Source organism: Myxocyprinus asiaticus, chromosome 38 (genome assembly GCF_019703515.2).
Source record: "Myxocyprinus asiaticus isolate MX2 ecotype Aquarium Trade chromosome 38, UBuf_Myxa_2, whole genome shotgun sequence".
Classification (NCBI taxonomy): domain Eukaryota; kingdom Metazoa; phylum Chordata; class Actinopteri; order Cypriniformes; family Catostomidae; genus Myxocyprinus; species Myxocyprinus asiaticus.
In genome coordinates, this window is record NC_059381.1 from 22,371,536 (window position 1) to 22,396,229 (window position 24,694).

Genomic DNA, 24,694 nt, shown 5'->3' on the forward strand with positions numbered 1-24,694 from the left:
TCTCTTTTATGATGTTTTTACAGCGTAATGATGGAACAGTTTCAAATTGCATGGGCTCATTAGTCACCTCAAGCTTTATCTTGACTGCGGCTCATTGCTTCAGGTTTCAGGACACACCTGATAGGGTACAAATTGAGATGGAATCAGGTTCAAAAGGTAATGTTATGTCTTTAACCAAATGATTAAGAATTAGTTGTTGACACATTTATGATGGTGTAAATCTACGGCCTTTCCTTTCCTCCCCTTAGAAAAAAAAGTGAAAAAGTACATACCTCATCCTCGCTATAACGTCAAAGCCAAACTGCACTTGGGAATACCAGAATATTACGAGTTTGACATAGCTCTTATTCAGCTGCAGGACCCTGTCATCATGGGTATTGATGTTCGGTGAGGAACACAGCTTGTCAACATGTCATGTAATTTTACACTGAAAAGATTAAAATTGCATAATTTTTGACAGAATATCCTGTCTATCTGTACAGACCAATCTGCATTCCCTGCACCAAGGAAACCAGTGGAGCCCTAAAACTTTCAGACAGTCAAAGCACATGCAAAAAACATCGTGAGTTACATACCTCTATAAAGTTAGTTGGGAACTATGTCATTAACAGTGTTGGGTGTAATCTGATTACAAAGTAATTAGTTACTGTACTAATTTTTTTTTAAAGAATTTTAATGCATTACATTTTAAATTCTTATAAGATTTCAGTTACTGACTTTCAATTAAATTACTTTAAGTACATTACTATGGTTACACATATTTCTAAAATAATTTTATAAATGTAGAATACATTTAAAACATGAATTATGATCATATGTACATGTTTGTTTTTCTGTAACAGCTGAAGGGTCCCATAATGAGGAAAAAAGTTTAAGAAAGTAACTTAAAGTAATTAGTAATCAAGAATGTAATCTGATCACAATTTTAGATAACTAATTTGTAGTGGATTACATTTGTTGAGTAATTTACCCAACATTGGTCATTAATCACACTTAAAATAATGTGTTCAGTGCTTTAATTGTTCCACTCTGGTATGATAATCTTTTTGGTTTAAAGCAACTTTAGTAAATAATCTACGAATGGTCTTCTCACTGGGATTGTCACGATACTAGAGAGAGCAAGGCAGGACCCAAATGCAGGGAGGCAAGGAAAAGGGCTTTATTTACAAAAACAAAAGTACAAACCAAAACTCCCACCAGGGGGAAAAAACAGAATGATAAACAAGAAAAACTCACAAAAAACAGAAACCAACCAAGTGAATAACCGGACAAAACCGACTGGATACAAACAGCACCACAATACAAACAATTTGTCAAAGGACTCAACAGGAGAGCTTATATAGGGAGATCAGGTGCCGTGGATGGTCAGCTTATTGGAGTAATGATCATTGCCAAGGCAACTGGAGGTGGCAAACTCAACGTGGCACCTGCAAGACACAACAGGGTGTAAGAGACAAGGCAAACACAGGAAAAACACTCAGATGAGACAAACAGATAGTCAGGGGAGGCACAGTCAGGCCAGATTGTGACGGGGCTATGATGGTTTGCACCAAACAGAGCGTAACGCATTGAGGCCAAAACATTAAATGTACCATAAAGATGCAACAGAATCTTTCTCTAAATTGGGGAAACATTCAGTGATTATGTTTTATTATTTTATTTTGGATGATACTATTACTTAAAACACATCATGTTTCTATGCTATAACATAATATAAAATGTGGAAAAAGGTGAATACTTTTTAAAGCACTTACAGATTTCAAGTACTTTAACACAAATGAACACAGACATGGTAAAGGGTGCTTTCAAGGCATCCACATTAAAACCAATGTTACAGTACAAAATGTGCATTTTATTGATATATTAGTCTTGTGCATTGCTTAATAAAATGCATATTCCATTTACATTTTTACTATGTTCTTACAGAGGAAGTACTAATGTCTTCAGAAACTGTGAATGCTGCTTTCATGTCTGACTTGAAACCCGAAATTACGAGGAAGGACATCAAAATCAAGCAGGGGAAATGGGTAATATGTAACATTGCTTAAAGCTTGTCCTGGAATTGTTTTTGATTAGAAATGAAAGATAATGTAATATTTACTGTAGGTATTAATAGATGTCATATCAGGAGTTTTAAAACTCCTGTCATAGTATTAATAGATCTTACCTAATAGCATTTAATGATTGACTTTAACTTGTTCGGATCGTTAGACCACATTATTTAATCTTAAACGAGCTATAAAACACTAACAAAACACTTAGCTGAAAACCTGCTTTTCTCAAAATTGCTTCAATTTATATAAACTTCTCGTCTCAAGTTGATCTGTGCTTTTTTCAGCGGGATGTTTGTGTTGAAGATGCAAAAAAAGCAAAAAACATCAATGCTACAAATGCAAAGGATATCGTTACAGATAATTTCCTGTGTAGTGGTGGTACTGAACCAACCAAAGATGATATTGCCTGCAAAGGTATGTTTGATTTTTCAAGAAGGCATGTCTCTTATCTAACATGTTTGGTCTTACTACAATATAATGGTATGATAAAATGTCATAACTTTCACTGATAAAATTGTTACTTTATCATTAATGAATTAATTTGGTCAAGCATCTATTTGAGACCACTTAATGTGTCTGCATGCCATTTTGTAACAGGTGACTCTGGGGGGGCCGTTTTTGTGCTTCCGGGTACTCGAATGATCCAGGTGAGATTTTGCATAATTTCTTCACTTGAGATCATGTTTGTTAACTCATTTTTAACAGACAATTCTGCAATAGAGTCACGTGTACAGTATTCATAGGTATGAATAGTTATCAATTTCTAATTTCAGAGTTTATTGTTAATACACGATTAATCTTTGACAGGTTGGTGTTGTGAGCTGGGGAGTGAAGGACATGTGCAAACACAACCTGAAGCCTGATTCTGTTCATGATTCCAGGGATTATCATACAAATCTATTCAGTCCAGACATACGCTCATTCCTTAAACAGTACCTAGGAGATGGCCAATTGGGAACCCCTCTTACATTCTTGTGAACACTGTCCTAAACAAGAGTTTCTTTACTTGCTCAGAAACATTTTGCATGTACCTAAATTAAAGGTGCACTCAGTAATTTTTCCTCATTAAGAAAGTTTTACTCCTTATTATTGGACATTTTCACTCGAGGATTAAATTAATCATGTCTGACTGTGATTAGTGAATTTCTACAAAGGCATTGATAACTAAAAACTTTGCATTCATGCCGCTAGGTTATCAGTGTCCAAGACTTTCACTCACCATTTATTGCTTTGGGCTTTGGGCAAATTTATGATTAAAATGCAATAAAGCTTTGTGGAATAATAAAAGGCAAGAAAATATGAATATATATTGTTATCTTCATTATAAGTATTAACTTGTCATCCATTGAAATCAATCAAATGTGGTTTATTATCATTATAAACATAGATCAAAACAAGAGCCCTGGGTGAAGATCAGGACTATAAGAACAATATGGACAGATGAGACTGTGCAGAACTATTAGGGCACTATGGCAAACATAATGACTGCAACAACAGATTAAAACTGCCATATATGACTAAATTAGTATTTAATGTCCAAGGTGATTAAAAATTGGCATTCAGTAAACACTAAAATTCTAATGGTTTCCATTAAAAATACCATTAAGAGTGTAGTGTGTTTGGGGCCATATTCCATTAGGATTTGCTGGTTTGTATTTTAATTTCAGATATGTATTGGTACCTAATGGTCTCCACTAAACATAAAATGCCACCAATAGAAGCCAACACATTACCAGAAGAGACCCACAGGGACTATTATAGTTTCCATTAAAACTATTAAGATTCCTTTTATAACCATTAAAACTAATGGAATTTCTTTGAGGTTTTCAATTGTTTTTTTGTTTTTTTCACAGGGATGTCACAACACACCCCCTCACATACATGTAAGGAGAAGTGGTCAAAAAGTGGTTAAAAGATGCTGATTGACAACCAAAAGTTATTATTCTGCTATACAGTTCACAGTTTTCTGTTGGATTTAAACTAATCTAAAACTCCCAATATCAGTCTTTTATTAAAGGGGTCATAAAATGCTCTTTTTTATAGTTTCATTATCTTTCCTGAGGTCCACTGATAATGTTAGTAAAGTTTTCCCCCCCACCAAAACAGTCATAATTTTGTAATATGATAATTTACCACCCTGTCTCTGACCATCTTTCTGAAAAGCTGATTGGCTAATTGGCAAAGATTGGCTAACAGTGTGCAGTCCCTCAAATTCAGCCATTTTTGAAACTCAATCGGAAGAGAATAAACTAGCACCAAAACATTAGAAATGTACTTTTCATGGTTTACGCATAATGTACATCCAATGCATTGCAGCCGAATATATTACACATTCATCTCAAGCACAACTGTTAACACACCGGATGCTATAATCAATGATGCTGTCCACCATGGAAGCATCCGTTGCAGCGCTTCACTCCAACAGTAAACCAACAGGTGTCCCGTTCCATTTTTTCCTTCTATCAACAAAAATAAAAAAGGAATACACAACGAAAAATTAAAAAAGGATTACATAACGATCTAATAATTACCACAAAGAAAAGTAGTTGAGAAATAGATCTAATGCAATATCTTGTGAAAACATATGCAATATTAGAGATTTATAAACAAAAAATCTTAATGGATCGGTCATTTTTGACCGGGAACACAAAATATATTAGCACAAAATGTATCACAGCACAAGGGTTAATGTACCGAGATAGAAGGTTCCCTCTTTGTATAATTTACAGCATTTGCAGAGAAAATTTTATTTAATTTGTAAGCAAAATGGACATTACTGAAATATACCAAAATGAATAAGAATCAAATCAAATCGTATCGGAATTGAATCGAGAGCTTGTTGTGAATCGGAAATCGTGTCAAATCGTGAAATCTCGATACCCAGCCCTTTTGCTTAAGTACCTTTACCCATGAATAGCATATTTTAATTAGAAGACCAAATAACTTGAAGTCACCACAGTTTAGACCACTGATCAGTGGTTTAGACCCAGAGATTTCAAAATACCTCCAAGATATCGACCGGTATGTGCGTACCTTGGTTTTGCCGCGAAAACCACGAAGGGCGGGAGAATGTCCTCGGATCCATTCGTGTTCGGAACTATTTATTGAAACGAAACCTTTCTGGCGGAAGTGTTTCAATATAGCGCTCTTCAGCTCTTCAGCGCTCCCGCTTGCGTGGTTGCCATAGGAACGGGGAAAGCCGAGCTGAGAATTTTAGCAGACAGTCCAAGGGGTTTGATTATTACAGCCTAGATCATTATTAAAGAGCATTTTAAAATATCAAAGCCACCATGTCCTCTGTTCCCCAGGAAATTAAAAACACGTGAGTTCTATATGCTGATTTATGACGCTTTTTATCGAAAATAACGCGTTAAACAACAATCGAAGCTAGTCCGTTGCTAAAGCTTATTACAAATAACTTAAAATTCTATCAAATTAACGACAGAACATGTGCAAAATTGTTTGTACACCAGCTAACTACTCTATGGACATTATATTTGCACAAATATAGCGGCGGCACAATAATACACATTTCCTTGTTGAAAATGTAACTGTTTTCAAATCATTGAATAGTAAGATGACCTAAATGAAGTAGTGAGACTTCCCCTGTGCTCTTTATAGTTCAGTGGCCAGTTCCAAATGGCTTGATGCCCACTATGATCCAGTCGCCAATCTATATACCTTTTCCTCTTGCATTGGTGAGTCACTGTTGCATGAACGTGCAAACTCAACCACTTACATAGTTTAGCCTGCAATACCATATTCTGCTGCTCAGAATAGTTTTTTTTTATTCCACAGCATTTTCAGACTTGCATAGTGATGGTGAGAATAAGGTGAGACCTGTGTGACTTTTATTATTATTATTATTATTATTATTATTATTATTATTATTATTATTATTCAAGCGTAATTGCCAAGATTACCTATCGTTTAAAGCAAGCATTTCTGCTCTCCCAGTCAGCACAATTTCTGTACTCAACTAGAGATAATATAAGGAGGACACTGACAACTTAGAGGAAAATTAATGGGAGAAATCGCTCAGTGAATCGCTCAGTGGAGGCTGTATGAAACGGAGTCTAATATTCCAATTAAAAGAGCCAATTGCCATATTCCTTTTGCTCTAGGACAAACATTTGCATTAGTTAGACCAATGTCTTTCTAGCAAGTCAGTCCACTGTCGGCCATCTTTGGAACGCTCTCGGGAGGCTGTTTCCCGTCATGCCAGTGCAGCTCCTATCTACTTGAATGGAGAAAGACCAAAATCTCAACAACGGTTGGTCAACATGATGAGCAAAGAACATATTTCAAATCAGCAATAAAATCTGACAATACTGGTATCATAAATTTTGATTCTTTACCTCATATTACGCTAAAAAACTAAATTTTCCTGGCTTGTATAACTAATCCGCATGCACATTTTAGAGTTGATGCTCTTTTAACTGTAAGGCGGGACTTCCTTTCTACATCCGTTGACCGTTGGGCTCTCAGAGCTCCTTGGTTGAGCGTTCCAACTTCCCATTAATTTAAATAGAAGTGGCCCATCTCTGCCAAATAATCTCTGGTTAGATTCAAGGATGTCTACTGTACATCCATTGACATTTCAATGAATCTCAATGTCAGTTGCTTAGCTGGCGTATACACCTCCGGAAATATGTGACCTGCATCTTATTGGCAATCAGTTTGGGGCACATTTCAACGGCCATGTACACACCGCAGCTAAATTCCTTTGTCAGTTCACCTTTTAGTGATTAATCCTGTTCTGTACACACACAGTTCGGCAATTTGTGGGAGTGACAACCCCATTTTCATAAATTTCACGTAGTGTGTACGGGACCGAACTGAACAACTAGTTGTTAGTGTTGTGATCAATAGCTCGTGTGGGATGCGTGTAAACCACACAAACAGAGGTGTCTTCACTTATTCATATATTCCAGTGTCTCTCTCCACTGTAGTTTCTCTCATCAGCCCTGATGTCTCGGGGTAACCCGTAGAATATAGTCCAGAGATAGCACGTGCTGTTTAACAGCAGTCGCTTAGACGTGCATAATAGAAACACGGCAATTCGAACAGTTAACTTAACATTGGCGGATGATAATATGTCTCTGATGGATAATCGCTTTGCTCAAAAATAGCAAACACAAAACGGGTTAAACTGGGTAGCATTCTTGTTTCTTGTTCACAAGCGCAAGGCAACGTTGCTATGGTTATCACCTTTTTCATGCATCGATAATCGGAAGATTTTCCTGATGATTATCGATATATATTAGATATAAATAGGGCTGCTTGTTGCACAATATTCTTTGTCTTTTCAAACATATTTCTCAACACAACTTTGGTAAAGTGTGAACGGCAGCGTAAATTAATGGAGTTAGCACACCGGACTCGTCTGGCGGACGACATGGTGCATTTTAAAATTTGAAACAGTTACATTTTATTACAGTACACGCACCGCCACTGACAGATGATGAGCTATGACTCTGGTGGCTGTACATTGTGCAGTGCTGCTGAATGCAGCTCGTTTAGTTTTCCATTAAATTCGAAGATTATTTACTCTAGCCATCACTGGATGATACTGTGTATATGTATCTTTCATATAGCCTACACAATATATTTTCAGTTACAAGTACATCTTTTTGTGGTTTGACAGCTTGAATGAAATGTATTCAATGCTACACACAGATCAATTTAATAATAAACGTTGTCATTACTAATCGTTTAGTTTGCGCAGTTACACCAGTTTTATACACTTACCTGCAAACCCATCAATGCCACTTTGTTCATTTTTGAAGAAGTACAAAAACCTTTGTAACTTTTTTGTGTAAATTGATCCACCACAACCTAGTTTGGACTGCAGCTGTGTCTCTCCTAACGGCGACCGGCTTCAACAAATGTTATATCTACCCCTTATGGATTCCCAAAGCTATTACGCCATTGGAGAGCACACAGATTAGGCTTCTAATTTATATGTTGGTTAATGTTAATAAATCTATTTTTTAAAAATATATCAATAAAATAACGTGCCGATCAGTAATTGATATATCAGTATTTTATGACATCCCCACTTGTCAGTCATCACAATTGTGAGTAACTCCTATATTCTGTACACACATGGAAAGCAAGGGTAGGGTATTCACTCCCACATTTAAATGTGATTGTCACTCTCTGAACTTTTTAGTGTATGTGGCCAATATCATATAACTAATCTGGAGCCACAGGAAAATTACATCTGGTATTGCCTGATGGCAGTTCAAGTACATCAATAAAATCAGATAATAGAGAAGAGTCACATCCAAACTTTGTAGGTTTGGGAGGCCTCAAGGAGCAGTATTGAGAAATAGTGGTCTTCACAACTTGGTTTATCCAACTTAAACCAGTGTACGTATACTGGTGATGAGTCATTTAAAGTGTGTGTGTGTGTGTGTGTGTGTGTGTGTGTGTGTGTGTACACCAGCTGGTGGTGGGTGATCTCGGCACAGAAGAGTGTAACATGAAGCTAAAGGTGTACCATGGCATTGGTCTGTTGAGTGAGAGCACCCTGCTGGATTTGCCCACTGGCCTTGTCTCCTTCCTCATGGACCTGCATGAGCCATGAACCCCAGCCATTGCTGTGGCTTCTGGACCCTTTATCTATGTCTACAAGAACTTGAAGCCCTACTTCAAGTTTACACTCCCTAGTCTGGAGGTGAACCCTCTGGAGCAGGACGTTTGGAGTCAGGCCAGGGAGGTGAGCTGTTTTTCACTTCATAAACTATATCACCCGTACAGCTCTGTGCCTGCACATATACTGTAAAATCCCTTGACGAGTGCAGTTTTCCTTCCTGTGTTGGCATATTTCCTATTGAAACTCTAGGTTTAGGGATATTGAAGGACTTCTTTGGTACTTCGATGTGGCGCATAACATATTTTGACAGAGAATTAGGGCACATACTTGTTAAATTAAACATTTAGTTTGTATTTGGTGGTATTTTCCCTGTTAGGACATGATTGATCCAGTGACCCTTAAAGAGATGTTGGAAGGAATAAGGTGAGTTAATTGTATTTTGTGTTCTAGTTCCAATTTTAACTGTTTGCTATTGTTGATAATTGTATTAATTCCTCTTGAACAGGAACAAAGCAGAAATTCCACTCTCTGTCAGATCACTAAGGTACAACTTCTTCCTCTCTTATCTTTGAAATGACAATGCATAATAATTTTACATAGATCTCTATGCAACAGTTGCTCATAATGATATAATTGAGTCCGACTGTGCTATTAACAGTTGCTATTCCACTCTACTTCTAGCCTTGTCACATTTTCAGTTTTCTTTTTTTGGGTGTGAATTTGGTTAAATACTGTATAAAATATGTGCTTATTTAAATACATATTATTGCTGTCAGTAAATTGTTTTATACACTCACTGAGCACTTTATTAGGAACACTATGGTCCTAATAATGTGCCCAATGAACATGGTCTTCTGCTGTTGTAGCCCATCTACCTCAAGGTTCAACGTGTTATGCATTCTGAGATGCTATTCTGCTCACTACAATTTTACAGAGTGGTTATCTGAGTTACCGTAGCCTCTCTGTCAGCTCGAACCAGTCTGGCCATTCTCCATTGACCTCTCTCATCAACAAGGCATTTTCATTTTCAGAACGACTGCTCACTGGATTTTCTTTTGGTTTTTTTTGCCACCATTCTGAGTAAACACTAGAGACTGTTGTGTGTGAAAATCCCAGGAGATCAACAGTTACAGAAATACTCAAATCAACCCATCTGGCACCAACAAATAAGCCACAGTCGAAATCACTGAGACCACATATTTTCCCTATTCTGATGGTTGATGTGAACATTAACTGAAGCTCCTGACCCGTATCTGAATGATTTTATGCATTGCACTGCTGCCACACAATTGGCTGATAGATATTTACATGAATAAATAGGTGTACAGGTGTTCCTAATAAAGTTCTCAGTGAGTGTATGCAGTATATTATATCAACATTTTATTGGTCATTGGCCACTTTGCTCTCTAAATATGAGTATCATCATCAGCGATAACAAAGCCAATACTTTTGACACTAGGTTGCTTGCATAGATTAATATAAATCTTGAATTAATATAAATTGAATTGTTGGTGGTAATTATCTATAAATGAATTGAGTTTATTTTCTTTGTTCAGCCTCCTCATGCTTGAGCCACAGGAAATGGAGACTTTCGTTCATCTTCACAAAGAACAGCCTATTCGTAGACAGGTGCCCATATCTGTGAATGCACATACACAGTCACACAAATAGCCAAACAAAAGCAAGCACACTAACATAGCTTTTGTATCTGTTTGTCTCAGATGGTCATTACCTGTATAGGAACATTGAAGAAGAACATGGCAGGTGAGGATGCAGTTAGCTGTCTGGTGATTGGCACAGAGAACAGTGATGTTTACATATTAGATCCAGAGGCCTTTACCATCCTCTCCAAGGTAAGCACATGGGTCATAAATGTTAGTTTAACACTATAATCTGCCAATAGCTCCTGATTTTATTTCAGGGGCTAAACTTAGCCTAAATTATGCAATCACTCAGTAGCAACTTTCAAGTTTGGGACCAAATGCTGGTTTGCATTAAAACTAGTTACTTTTCATAAAAAAATGTTTTTTTAACTTGTTAAAATGAACTCTTTACAATTGCTGTTAGTTTTCCTGTGTGTTTTCAGATGTCACTGCCTAGTACACCCACACTCGTGGACATGACTGGTCAATTTGATATGGAGTTCCGTATCACCGTGGCCTGTCACAACGACAACATCTACACACTACGCAGGTAATTAAACAAATTAATTTGCAATTTATTTAAAGGCCTCTTCCAAATTTGCTACTTACATAGCCTTCTGCGATGCTAGAGTAACTTGCAAAATAAGTTTGAAAAAAAAAAGCCATTTTAAACCATTAAACATATCACTATAGAGCAGCACTCCGAAATAAATACCATTGTCTCACTGTGTAAAAGGGATTCCCTGAAGCCCAAGTACTGCATTGAGCTGTCCTCTCACCCGGTGGGTCTGGTGAGGATGGGAAAAAATTTAGTCGTAGGATGTACTCAAGAGACTTTGCATGTTTACACTCAAAAGGTATGGCAAAAAACCTTTATCTCTCACACACTAACAATAATGGCTATGGTAGTGTTTTTTATTTTATTTTATTTTATTTTATTTTTTATTTTTTTGTCTTCCAGAGATGATAATGCTAGTGTAACCATTATATGAATTCTCTTGCAGGGAAAAAAGCTTTGGATGGCTTATTTGCCTGTATCTGTCACCACCATGGCCCTGGTGGACCTTCCCACAAGGGGATTCCAGGCTGTGCTGGTGGCTCTGTCCAGTTGTGAAGTACACATGTACCGAGACAAAAATCTGATCAGCACCATCAAGATGCCAGTAAGAGTCAAAATAACCATCTTGAATTCAAAACTCCTAGTCCTCATTCTTTGTATAATGATATCTGAGAAGTGTCCCTGCAACACTAGTATTGTTCAGCTTAAGTGTGAATAGTAATTGTCATCAGAGGCTGTCAATTATGTCTTACAAGATGTAGTGACAAGCATTTGTTTTGGCCATTATGGATGGGAAGACGGCACCCTGATTGTGACCACAAAAGGTATTATTTGTTTTCCTTTGTAGGCATACTGTATTACATGGTAGATAAAGAAGTTAACCTGATTTTGCAAAGTAGGACATCCTTGCTGGTCCTGTAACAACATTCCTATCAGCCAATCAGATTTAAGGGATAGGGAAAAGTTTAAGGTTAGGGGTTTGTGTATCATTCTTACCATCATTTTCCTCTGAATTGTAGATTATGTTTAGGTTTAGGACTGTTTTATTTTTTTTACAAGAATGTAGTTCCAGGACCAAACAAAAGATTAAGACCTTTAGTACAGCTACAAAGCATTTTAATGTTTTTTTTCTTAATATATGCATGTTTGTGCTTGTGTTCCAGGTGGAGGTGTGATCGTGAACAGCTGTGTTTGATGAGAAGGACTCGGCTCCTGGCCCCCCAATAGCCCAGTGCATCCGTCTGAATGTGCCCAAGAAGACCAAGCTCTATGTGGACCAGACCTTGAGAGAGCGGGAAAATGCAATCGGTCTGTTCAACCATCTATCAGCCAGCACTCAACACAGAGTACAGGGATAGCTGAGACACATTAGTTTCTAGACTGCCAGTACAGATTTTTAATAACCAGTTCTAATGTTGACCATCAATACGACACGTTTCAAGGGTCAAGTGCTTTCCCTGTCTCTACTGTAAGTGCTGCAACATAATTGATGTTTAAAGGTGAAGAGTGTCATTTTCTATTAAAATATTTTCTCCTGGACCAGCAGTAAGTGCAGAGACAACTATAAGTAAGCCATTCAAAGGTTGATTCCCCCAAAAGTGTAAACACTGTGGCACTTTTAAACATTGCTTTCTTTGTTTGAGTCCCTTGACCAGCATGATAGAGCAAAATTGTCTCGAAAAATGGTGTAAGTTTGGGGTGGGACTATGTGTTTGATGACCAATGGCAGAGTGATAAAGTGTTTGGGAAACTTATTTTAAAAACAACTTTGCTTGATGAGGAACACGTGATGCCATGTGAGAAGCAGACGTGTGAATCACGAGCTCTGCGCACTTTGCTAGTTTTTTAATTATTTTTATGTTATAATTAGGTGAGATTCAATACACCCAATTACATATTTGCTCTTTGAGGTAAACATGGCAAAGAAGTCAAAATCCTCAGACTCTGGAGACATTAAAAGACACTTACGTGCTCAAGCTTACACCCTTGAACAGGCCGCGAGCCGGGGACTCGATTTGGAAGGCACGTCGGGAGAAGAAATTCAGCGTCAACTGTCCAACATCTCTCGATGATGCTGACGAAGGTTGTTGCAGACTTGGAGGATCTCGCTGTAATACGTCGATCGATTACGGCGATGGAAACAAAATTCTCTGAGTTGGTCACAAGAGTGGCAGATGTTGAGAAACGGATTGATTATCTGGAGTCATCGGAAAGGGAATTATCCGCTAATCTGCCTGCGCCCAAAACAGACTTGGAACACATTTTGGAAAAACTGGAATATCTTGAAAATATGAGCCGAAGGAACAATATACGGATTTTTGGAATTCCTGAGCATGTAGAGGGCAGAGATATGGTGAAATTCCTGGACGAGCTCTTCCCGAGTCTGCTCGACATAACAGGCCATAAACTGGAAATCGAGCGAGCTCACAGAGTCCCGGCTCGCAGATCCGCTGAGGGAGACAGGCCCTGATCAATTCTTGCCAAATTACTGAGATAATCCGATAAAGATCTCGTGTTGCGCCAGGCGAGGAGCAAAGGAAAGCTTTCTTGGAAGAATCACAATATTTTCTTGTTCACGGACTTTGCGAATTCGACAAGAGAGAAACGCGATCGGTTCAAGGAATGTAAGAAAGTTTTACATCAACAGAAGATCGCTTTTGCATTGATGTTTCCGCCGAACTGAGAATAGAAATGAAGGATGGTCACAAAGTATTTACATGTCCAAAACAGGCACTCTCCTTCATAAATACATTGGAGTGAGTAAGCCATTTGATGTTTCTTATATTAGTGGTTTGACTTGCTGAACATACACTCGATTGTGTGAGGAAGCTGGGCGCCATTTTTTGTTTCTTTTTGTGTTGGCTCCGCCTAGCGGCTGGAGTTTGTTTTGTGGAATGACACTTCCTTCAAGAAACTTTTGCATTGACGGAAGACCATTTTTGCACTGAAGTTCCTGGCCAGATTGAGAATGGACACTATGGATAACCGCAAAATATCTACACGCTCACATAAAGGACGTCTTTTATAAAGTTGATGGGCTGAGTAAGTCATGGTGTATTTTTTTTTTTTCGCAGCCTCCGAGTGAGTTTGGCCCTTGATCATCCGAGTAACCGGGATGCCTGTTTTGTTTCTTTTTTTTTCTGGTTCCGCCTAGCGGCTGGAGTTTGACTTGTGGAATAACACTGCTTTGGGACAGTTTTGGATGAATCTGTTCGTTCTTTGTGCTTATGCCTCCTGTTGGCTAGAGTTTGTTTTTGTGGAATATTTTTAAGGGATACTAGAATGATTATGTCATCTGCCGTACTTATAAATAGCCGGCTCACTGAACAATTGTTTGTCTGTCCGAGGAAACTGAACAGCTTTATATCAGCTGGAGTTTGTTTTGTGGAGGAACACACCTTCGAGACAGTTCTGTGAATGAATCTACATGTTCTTTGTGTTTATTGGCTGGGGTCTGTTTTACAAAGTATTTTCTGATATGTAATTTTGCCTCACAAAATTTGTATAGAAGCACTGGATTTCAGCAAACCGTTGGCAAAGTTGTTGTGGGGGTTCTCGTATGCGTACATGAACCTTTTGAGTTTAGAGGGATTGATGCCGGTTGGTGCTGTCGTGCGCGGGGTTAATGCGCACGTTTGTCTTTTTTATGCTTGTTTTGTTTGGGGGGAAGTTCAGGGTTTGATTGTTGCACTAATGGGGAATGTGGTCTGTATAATCTTGTTTTTGACACACAATTCTTTTTTTTTTTTTTTTTTTATTATTATTTCAATATGTCAAATGTTAATATGAGTAGGTTATCTCTCTCCACATGGAATGTGAATGGGTTGGGGCACCCCATAAAAAGAAGAAAGGTTATTTCTTTTCTTAAACATAAGAAATATGATATAGTGTTTCTTCAAGAAACATATCTTTCTCCGCAGGAAGCTGAAAAATTTGGGAAGATATGGGGTGGACATGTTTTCTTTAGTGTGGGTAAGAGCAGGGGAGTCATTGTACTGATAAATAAACATCTACAATTCAAATGTCTTAAACAGAGTAAAGATCAATTAGGAAGAGTCATTATTGTTTTAGGAGAAATTCAGGGGCAAAGGTTGATTTTGGCTAATATTTACGCACCTAACGCTGATGATCAGGGCTTTTTTATAGATCTTGAGGGGATGTTGCAAGCCGTTGGCACCCCTCATGATATAATATTGGGAGGAGACTTTAATCTTTTGATGGACTCAGTCCTTGATCATAGTGAAGCAAAAGTGTATAAGCCCCCTAGAGCAACACTGACACTTCACAGGATGTGTAAAAATCTTGGTCTTACAGATATTTGGAGACTTTTGAACCCATCTGGTAGGGATTGTACATTGTTTTCATCAGTCCATAAGATTTATTCTAGAATAGATTTTTTTAATATCTAAGTCCCTCATTTCATCTGTTGTTGATTGCTCAATTGGAAATATCTTAGTCTCAGATCATGCCCTGGTGAGTTAAGATGTGTTGCCACATACGGAGAAAAAGAAATCACATAGTTGCCGCTTTAATGTATCCCTTTTGCAAAATCCTGATTTCCAACAAATGTTAAAGACTGAAATCAGTGTTTATATGGAGACCAACTGGTCCTCAGTATCTTCTGTGGGCATGGCTTGGGAGGCACTTAAGGCGGTTCTTAGGGGTCGGATCATACATTATGCCTCATTTACCAAAGAATCCAAAGCCCGAGAACTCGTGGAGTTGGAAGAGAATATTAAAAGTGCTGAAGCAGAGCTGAAGCGCAGAATGTCGTCTGATGGCCTCAGAGAATTGACTCGATTAAAATACAGATATAATGGTATTTTGTCACGGAAAGTGGAGTTTTGGTTATTCAGGGCAAGACAGTCATACTTTGAGTCGGGTGACAAAGCAGGGAAGCTTTTGGCTAGATATATAAATCAGAGAGAGTCTTTTTCTACCATTCCCTCAGTGAAATCTGCTGGGGGTGAAATTTTTACTTCGGCCATTGATATTAATAATGCCTTTAAAGCGTTCTGTCTTGATCTCTATATTTCCACGTCTTCATCTACTGATGAAGATTTTAGAAAATTTGTGGAACCATTAGATCTCCCTAAATTGACGACTGAGCAAAAAAAATTCTCTTGATTCTGAGATAAACTTGGAGGAACTTGAAGAGGTAATTAAGGCCTTACCTACAGGCAAGGCTCCGGGGCCAGATGGTTTTGCCGCTGAACTTTTTAGATCTTATGCTACAGAAATGACTCCACTTTTGTTAGAAGTTTATACAGAATCATTAAAGAATGGAAAGCTTCCGCCAACCATGACACAAGCCCGAAGCAGTCTGATTCTTAAAAAGGACAAAGATCCAAGTGAGTGTAAAAGTTACCGTCCAATTTCCCTGATCCAGCTAGATGTTAAAATTTTGTCAAAAATATTGGCTAACCGGTTAAGTAAAGTTATGACATCTCTTATACATATAGATCAGGTGGGGTTTATTCGGGGCCGTAGCTCTTCTGATAACTTTAGACGGTTCATTAATATCATGTGGTCAGTAGCGAATGATCAGTCTCCGGTCGCTGCCATCTCTCTCAATGCCGAAAAGGTGTTTGATATGGTAGAGTGGGATTATCTATCTATAGATTTTGGAAATGTATGGGTTCGGGAATACATTTAGTGGTTGGATTAAGTTACTTTATAGACACTCTGTAGCAGCGGTACAAACAAATTTCAGATTATTTTACTCTGAATAGGGGCACTCAGCAGGGTTGCCCTCTTTCCCCATTATTGTTCTGTCTTGCCCTGGAACCATTAGCAGCCGCGATAAGAAAGGAGGATGATTTAGGGGTGATGGTGGGAGGTGTGGCGCATAAGCTTCTGCTTTACGCGGATGATATTTTATTATTTGTCTCTGACCCCACTAGATCTATGCCTTGCCTCCACAGAATTATTAATTCCTTCTCCGAGCTCTCAGGATACAAAGTCAATTGGTCTAAATCTGAAGCTTTGGCTCTGACAGCATACTGCCCGGTAACGGCTTTTCAGCTGGGCGCCTTCCAGTGGCCCAAACATGGCATTAAGCATTTGGTTATTTTATTTCCAGCAAATTTGTCTGATGTAGTTAGAGTTAATTTTGACCCCTTAATAAAAAAGTTTTCGAGCAATGTGGACAGGTGGGCTTCATTACATATATCGATGATTGGGAAGGTTAATGTTATTAAAATGAATTGTATTCCAAAATTCAACTACCTACTACAGTCACTCCCTATAGATGTCCCCCTCTCTTATTTCAAGCAATTTGATAGCATAGCAAAGTCCTTTATTTGGAATGGTAAGCGTTCCAGACTACATTTCAACAAACTACATAGGTGGGCTAGGCCTACCCAAGATTTTGTTTTATTATTATGCATTCAGTCTCAGGCATTTGGCTCATTGGTTGCTTCCACCTGAAAGAGCCCCTCCCTGGTTTTCTATTGAACAGGAAGTCCTTGCCCCTATTTTGCCACTGCAAAGCCTTTCTATCAAACTAACCGGAGAAGTTAAATCACACCCTGTTATTTCACATTTGCACGTGATTTGGACAAGAGTGGCCAGAGTATTTAATTCAGACATTTATTTAAATGTTGCCTCAAGCATATGGCTGAACCCCAAATTATGTATCAACAAGTCCCATTTCTGCTGGTCAGAGTGGATTGTGAAGGGGGTTACTACACTCGGCGACCTGTATGAGAGTGGAGTGTTGAGATCTTTTGAGAATTTGGGTCATCATTTTGGGATTCCCAGATCTCAGTTTTATAGGTATTTACAACTGCGCCACATGCTCTTTACTGTTTTTGGGAGTAGCACACACCCCCCTAAGGGTGCTTTGGGGGAGGTGATTGCTGCTTTTGGAAAAGGTCATGAGGCATCAGTGTATTACTCCCTGCTAACTCAGAGTCTGGGGGATGGAGCTTTAAATTCTCTCAAGAGATTATGGGAGAAAGATTTAAATTTGGTATTGGAGGAAGGAGTGTGGACTAAGATTCTGAAAAATGTCAAGTCTATATCTAGAGATGCAAGGGTTCGCCTTATGCAATTTAATATTTTACATAGATTTTATTGGACCCCCTCTAGATTATATAGGCTTGGCCTTAAAAACACACCCACCTGCTGGCAATGCCAATCAGAAGTTGGAGACACTACCCATGTCTTTTGGGGGTGTGTTAAGATCCAAGATTTTTGGTTAAAGGTTCGGAATTATTTGTGTGATGTTTTGAATGTTCAAATTTAGCTTTGTCCCAGACTCTGTATTTTGGGTGATGGGGTAGTCATGAATTTGGGGGATAATCACATTAAAAATTGGGTTCTGACCAGTCTCATGATCGGCAGGCAAGTAATTTTAAGGGGTTGGAAGTCGAGTGGAGCACCCTCTTTTTTGGAGTGGTGTGTGGAAATGGGGAGGGTAGCTGAATTTGAGGCAGGGGTAAGTAGAAGGCTGGGGTTTAGGGACTTGTGGCAAATATTTAGTTTTTTGGGGGGACTCTCGGGGAGGGGATGTGGCAAGTGTACTTTAGTTTAATCATGTATGTTTATTATTATTTTATTTTATTTTATGTATTTTTTAATTTATTATTATTATTTTTTTTTGGGGATTGTGTATGTATGTGTTATTATGTGGGACCACAGGGGTGTTCGCTGGGGGTCAGGGTGGGATTGTATTAGTGGGGTTTAATGTAAAATGTTGATTCTTCATATATGTGTTGAGTTTTTCTCTGACATGTGTATATGGATCAATAAAAATGTTAATTACAAAAACAAAACAAAAAACTTCGCTTTTGGAATTTCATTTGATAATGGTAGTCATGCAGAAATTACACACTTCACTTTTAATATGCAGCTATGTGGAGCTGGATTGTGGACCAATAGCCGCATTTCCACTATAAGTGAGGGTGTGCTAGTGCGTGCCAGGGCCGGTTGTGTTCCCACTGTCAATTGCGGGGCTTCATCGTGCCTCCCAATGGCTTCCTAGGGGCCATCGGCTAATGGTCTTTTGCCCGCCAATAACCTTTGGGTCAAAGAAGGCCAACTGGGGATTGAGGCGGGGTCAGTGTCAAAGGCGGCGTTTAGCTGAGCCAGGTCAGAGGTTTCAGCACCAAGATACTCATTTCCCAATTTTTCATATATAGCTACCAGCTTACCTCAACAGATGAATGGAGAATGGAGAATCGTCAGTAGATGAAATCAGGGCTCTTCTGAATATTTCGGTTGATGAAAATGTGCAATGTCAGATCTACGGCGTCTGCCGAAATGAAGACATGATTAAGTATATTGTCGCTGAACTTACCAAGTTGTGTATCCAGCACACAACTGTACAGGTATGGGAAAATTGTTAAAAATTGCAGGCAGAGTACAAATCCATGTTCATTTCGAGGGCTAGCTAGTATCCAGAGTCTGATACCTCAGCTTGAGCTTCCCTCTTGCTTGTGAAATGGGCGGGGTGTGGAACGTTGGCACCAGGGCGGTGTATTAAAGGCGGATTTTAGGGCAATGCTGTGGGGCTATTGGCCCAATGGTGGGAATGCAGATAGATTTTGGTCTTGCGGCTCGAGGTCTGAGGCTAAGTGGAAAAGCTGCTAATAAGAATTAACAGTGGTCTGAGCTACCTGGCACAAAATGTTCAATGCAGCTTGTGTTGTGGAGCGTGGAAAACTTTTCTTCCCTCTATGTAAGAAAACTCTCGAAGTCAGGAGTTCCAGGTGTCAAAGGTTAGAGTTTATTGAGCACACCAACAAACCCGAGATGTCAGCTGAGATCTGACTCTCTTGGTCAAACCCTCCTTTTTTATACAGTTTGTAATCTAGCATTACCTCATGTCTAAGCCCTCTTAATATTTTTTGTATCCAATGGATTTTGTTTCCCACCATTATTTCACAGAGCCTCTGACATCTTTTTAATGGTGGAAACCTGGCTTTTAGTCCATTTTAAAAAATAACATTTTAAATTCATTTATCATGAAAGTATACTTTCTGAGTAAATAATACATCACAATCTGAGCATAATATAGTTACTTTTGATTATTGGTTGTGTTAATCTTTAACTTTTGCTGTTCTTCCCAGAGTTTTCTCATGTCTCAGCACCATTGTTCATTGCTACAGCTGAGGACATAGAGTGTTTCTTGCAACATTTCTGCTATAGTTTAGTGCACTGAGTGTTTCTTGTATCAGCACTTTTAGTAACCTCATATGCCCTCTCCTGGGTCACACAAAGTCCAGGCTGTTCTATATTAGTACTTTTCTACATTTGATATATATAAAAAAATCTACTATACTTGTTGCAGTCATGGCTGGTTAGGACAAAATCTCAGGTTAACATGGAAGAAATAAGATTTATCAGTTGTCAGGACACACGCACAGCATTCATATTGGCATAAATGATGCCTTCGAATGGAGAACTATAATGATAGCCATGCTATTTCTAATAAAAATTACTTTAAAAGTGAGTTCTGAATGGCCCCACACATTTCAGCCCTCTGAGGCTCTCATAATGGAAGTCTTCAAAGGGAAAAGGGCACAGGGATGATCACTTCTGAATGAAATGCACCCATTGTCATTTCAAAAATCTAAAAATATGATTTGTAATTGTCATTTATAGTTCCTCCTTATGAGGCTGTTGTTGTTGTTGTTTTGTTTTTGTTTTGTTTTTGTATACAGCCATGCATAGAGCTTTCCAGATGGACTTGAGCAGGTTGCGTCTAGCTGCAGCATGGGCCTATGTCAAAGCCCTCGAGTCCAGCCTCACGCCCATGTCAGCCAGCCTGACCGAGCCACTCAAGATGAACGCTGTGGTGAGTTGAGTAATTCTGTGGGCTGAACAAGATGACTGATACCGATCTTCACTTCTGCTTACTCTTTTCTGCTCAGGTTCAAGGGCTGGGACCATCCTTCAAGCTCACTCTAAACATCCAAAACACTGCAGCCTGCTGTCCGGTCATGATGAAGGTTTGTACAGCATGAGGACAGCTTTCTTCAAGGTGACCTTATTTGAGCAGTTTAATTATAACCTTTGTTGTTACTGAAATCAAATAAATGTTTTTTCTGATAACTGTGAATTTGTGTGTCTGTAGATCCCCCTGCTGGTTCCAGGGCTGAATTACCCCATCAACACTTTAGTGGAGTGCTTGAGTGACAAAGGGATCTCTGACATCATCAAAGTGAGACATTTAGAACATCCATGGTGCATTAATGTTAACCCACAAACAGTAGCTATGCTCTGAATAGCATACTACCATGCTGTTCTTGCTATTGCTGCAGTATATAGTATGTATATTGTCCTCAGTATGCAAAAAACACCCAAATGACCTGCCTTTGCCAAATGGTAATGCCTCTATTTTTGACTCATTATTAGTTCATGTCCCGTTCATCTAAGAGCAATTCATGAAGCATTTTAATGCTAAAAGTAGCTCCTAAACCCACAACAGCTTAGAAGTCCTCCTGAGGACTTCTAAATCCCTAAGAGCGTCTCTCAAATGATTCGATGCATGGCTGCTGTCATCAATCCACATAAAAAACAATATAGTACAATATTATGATATTGACTGTTTAAAAAGTTATCGCCTGAATTACAACTGAGTCGATGCATTTTAGTAATATAATATTATAAATATTATAATGTTGACATTGATCTTTTAAAAAAAAGGTATTGCCTGAATTGCGAGGGTGTTTTCATTATGGTAAACTTAGTTAGAGATGCTTAACTCTCCCACAAACTGAAACAACCAAATTATACCAGAGATAAAGGTTTTAAAACTCTGCAGTCCCTGGCCACATCAAAATAAAACTGTGTAGCATGGATGAATTGGGAATTTCTGTCATCCGTCTGCAGAATAATCTATCAAACTATATATAATATGCCCTCTCCAGACCACACATTGTCCTACAATTCATAGCGTATTTTGTACTGTGGATGCGTGCTCACTGCAGAGAAAAAAATGGGGAATTCATGGGGAATCACGGCAATCGCGGGGCTACCCGGTGTTTTGATGCTGTTGAAGGGATGCATGCTCGTTTCATTTCATCAACACAGGGTGAAGAAATGTTCATGAACCGAGAGAAATATCCATCCATTCATCCATCCATCCATCAATTAGCTGACAAATAGCTGTTCCCTGTCTACCAATCACTGTGGGCGATTTAAAAGAGCACGCTAATAAAACGTGATGTCATCCATAGCAAGGAGGTCAAGTCCGCCTTACTCTTATCTTAAGATTTCCTTAGTAAAACTTGCTCTTAGCAGTTTTGTGAATAGGGTTTAAGCAAAAACTCATAGCTAGGCACTCTTTGGAGAACTCGTAGAGGTAAGATAATTATGAATATGGGCCCTGATTGCCTAAAGTCAAGACATGGACGCCACTAAGAAGCAACATGATAAGGTCATGTGACAACAATGTAGGATACCACTGTTTGTGGAATAATGCCTATTGTTTCACTAGCTATTTAAAAAAAAAAAAAATAGGCAATATATATATAGTATTCTAGTATTACATTCCCAACATAGCCACTGTGTGAATACAGTCCTTTGATTAGGATGTACAACATAAACTTTAAATTACAGACAACAGACTTGGCATGGAACAAATCAGATTTTGAATGTTGCGTTCCTCATTTTAGGTGTTTGTGCTGAGGGAAGGAAAAGGTGCTCCTCTCCTCACCGCCCACATCAACATGCCTGTAAGTGAAGGACTAGCTCTCAACTAAGAAAGAGAAAGCGGGACACCTCTAGCACTCTATTGCCTCAACTCTTGCTGTGCTAGCAGTATCTAGCAGCAAGGTTTCTCCACAGAGCTGCCCAGAAACGGAGAGCCTTTGGTCACAGGAGTTAAGAGAAGCTTGTGCTGGTCACAGAGCCATTGTGGTACCTGTAGCTTAGATCAGGATTGAGGGGGCATGTCCTCACAGACAAAATCTCTGTAATATTGAATGGGTAGTGAACAGAGCTTTTGATTGACCGCTACAAGACCAAGCGCTCCATTATAAGTCATATAGAGACATCATTGTGGTAGTCCTGTATATTTGTAAGTTAAAAAAAGCATATAATGACCACGCACTTTATAACTCGCTTGCACTTTTAAGGATTGTTTATGAGGCTTTATTTATTATGATTCAGTTGTTTTAATAAAATGGTTACAATTGCATAAACCGTTGTTTTCTCTGAGTAATCTTGCAATGGAAAAGCATGCAGGCATGCAGAAAAAGACAGGTCAATGCTGCTTGCATGCATGTTAGCTTTATAGCAGTTTCTTCCATGCAAATAAAATGAGGTTCAGTGCCTTTTCTGGGACTATTGGGTAATACATTTATGCTTGTCTTTACTGTCACATTTAATGAAATATGTAGCCCTCAAAGTATTAAGTTAAATGTACTACCAATTCACTAAGGAACATTAGGAAAACAGGCTCAGTAATTTTAAGTATACATTTTAAGTCAGAAATTTACATACACCTTAGCCAAATACATTTAAACTCAGTTTTTCACAATTCCTGATATTTAATTGTTGAAAACTTTCCGTGTCTTAGGTCAGTTAGGATCACTAATTTATTTTAAGAATGTGAAATGTCAGAATAATAGTAGAGAGAATTATTTATTTCAGCTTTTATTTCTTTCATCACATTCCCAGTGGGTCAGAAGTTTACATACACTTTGTTAGTATTTGGTAGCATTGCCTTTAAATTGTTTAACTTGGGTCAAACATTTTGGGTAGCCTTCCACAAGCTTCTCACAATAAGTTGCTGGAATTTTGGCCCATTCCTCCAGACAGAACTGGTGTAACCGAGTCAGGTTTGTAGTCCTCCTTGCTCGCACACGCTTTTTCAGTTCTTCCCTCAAATTTTCTATCGGATTGAGGTCAGGGCTTTGTGATGGCCACTCCAATACCTTGACTTTGTTGTCCTTAAGCCATTTTGTCACAACTTTGGAGGTATGCTTGGGGTCATTGTCCATTTGGAAGACCCATTTGTGACCGAGCTTTAACTTCCTGGCAGATTTTGCTTCAATATATCCACATAATTATCCTTCCTTATGATGCCATCTATTTTGTGAAGTGCACCAGTCCCTCCTGCAGCAAAGCACCCCCACAACATGATGCTGCCACCCCCATACTTCACGGTTGGGATGGTGTTCTTCGGCTTGCAAGCTTCACCCTTTTTCCTCCAAACATAACGATGGTCATTATTGCTAAACAGTTCAATTTTTGTTTCATTAGACCAGAGGACATTTCTCAAAATGTAAGATCTTTGTCCCCGTGTGTACTTGCAAACTGTAGTCTGGCTTTTTTATGGTGGTTTTGGAGCAGTGGCTTCTTCCTTGCTGAGCAGCCTGTTTCGTCCAGCATCTTCACAAGGTCCTTTGCTGTTGTTCTGGGATTGATTTGCACTTTTCGCACCAAACTACGTTCATCTCTAGGAGACAGAATGCATCCCCTTCCGGAGCAGTATGATGGCTGTGTGGTCCCATAGTGTTTATACTTATGTACTGTTGTTTGTACAGATGAACGTGGTACCTTCAGGCGTTTGGAAATTGCTCCCAAGGATGAGACTTATGGAGGTCCACAATTTATTTTCTGAGATCTTGGCTGATTTCTTTTGATTTCCCCATGATGTCAAGCAAAGAGGCACTGAGTTTGAAGGTAGGCCTTAAAATACATCCACAGATACACCTCCTATCAGAAGCTAAATGGCTAATTGTCTTTTTGGAATATTCCAAGCTGCATAAAGGCACAGTTAACTTAGTGTATGTAAACACTTCTGACCCACTGGAATTGCGATATAGTCAGTTAAAAGTGAAACAATCTGTCTGTAAACAATTGTTGGAAAAATTACTTGTGT

The 24,694-nt window shown here is 38.7% G+C and overlaps 1 protein-coding gene and 1 pseudogene across 1 annotated transcript in view; both read left to right on the plus strand.

The window, feature by feature from the left end:
- LOC127428639 (complement factor B-like) overlaps positions 1-3,357 on the plus strand; it is a 51,178-nt gene extending 47,821 nt beyond the window's left edge. Inside the window, exons 21-27 of the mRNA XM_051677109.1 lie at positions 24-156; positions 249-387; positions 483-562; positions 1,927-2,027; positions 2,339-2,468; positions 2,652-2,701; positions 2,862-3,357. Of these exons, the coding sequence (XP_051533069.1) occupies positions 24-156; positions 249-387; positions 483-562; positions 1,927-2,027; positions 2,339-2,468; positions 2,652-2,701; positions 2,862-3,032 (804 nt within the window). The 3' untranslated portion in view covers positions 3,033-3,357. The remainder of the gene's footprint in view (positions 1-23; positions 157-248; positions 388-482; positions 563-1,926; positions 2,028-2,338; positions 2,469-2,651; positions 2,702-2,861) is intronic.
- Positions 3,358-5,344: 1,987 nt separating this feature from the next.
- On the plus strand, positions 5,345-22,990 carry LOC127428581 (Bardet-Biedl syndrome 1 protein homolog; annotated as a pseudogene).
- The last annotated feature ends 1,704 nt before the right edge of the window (positions 22,991-24,694 follow it).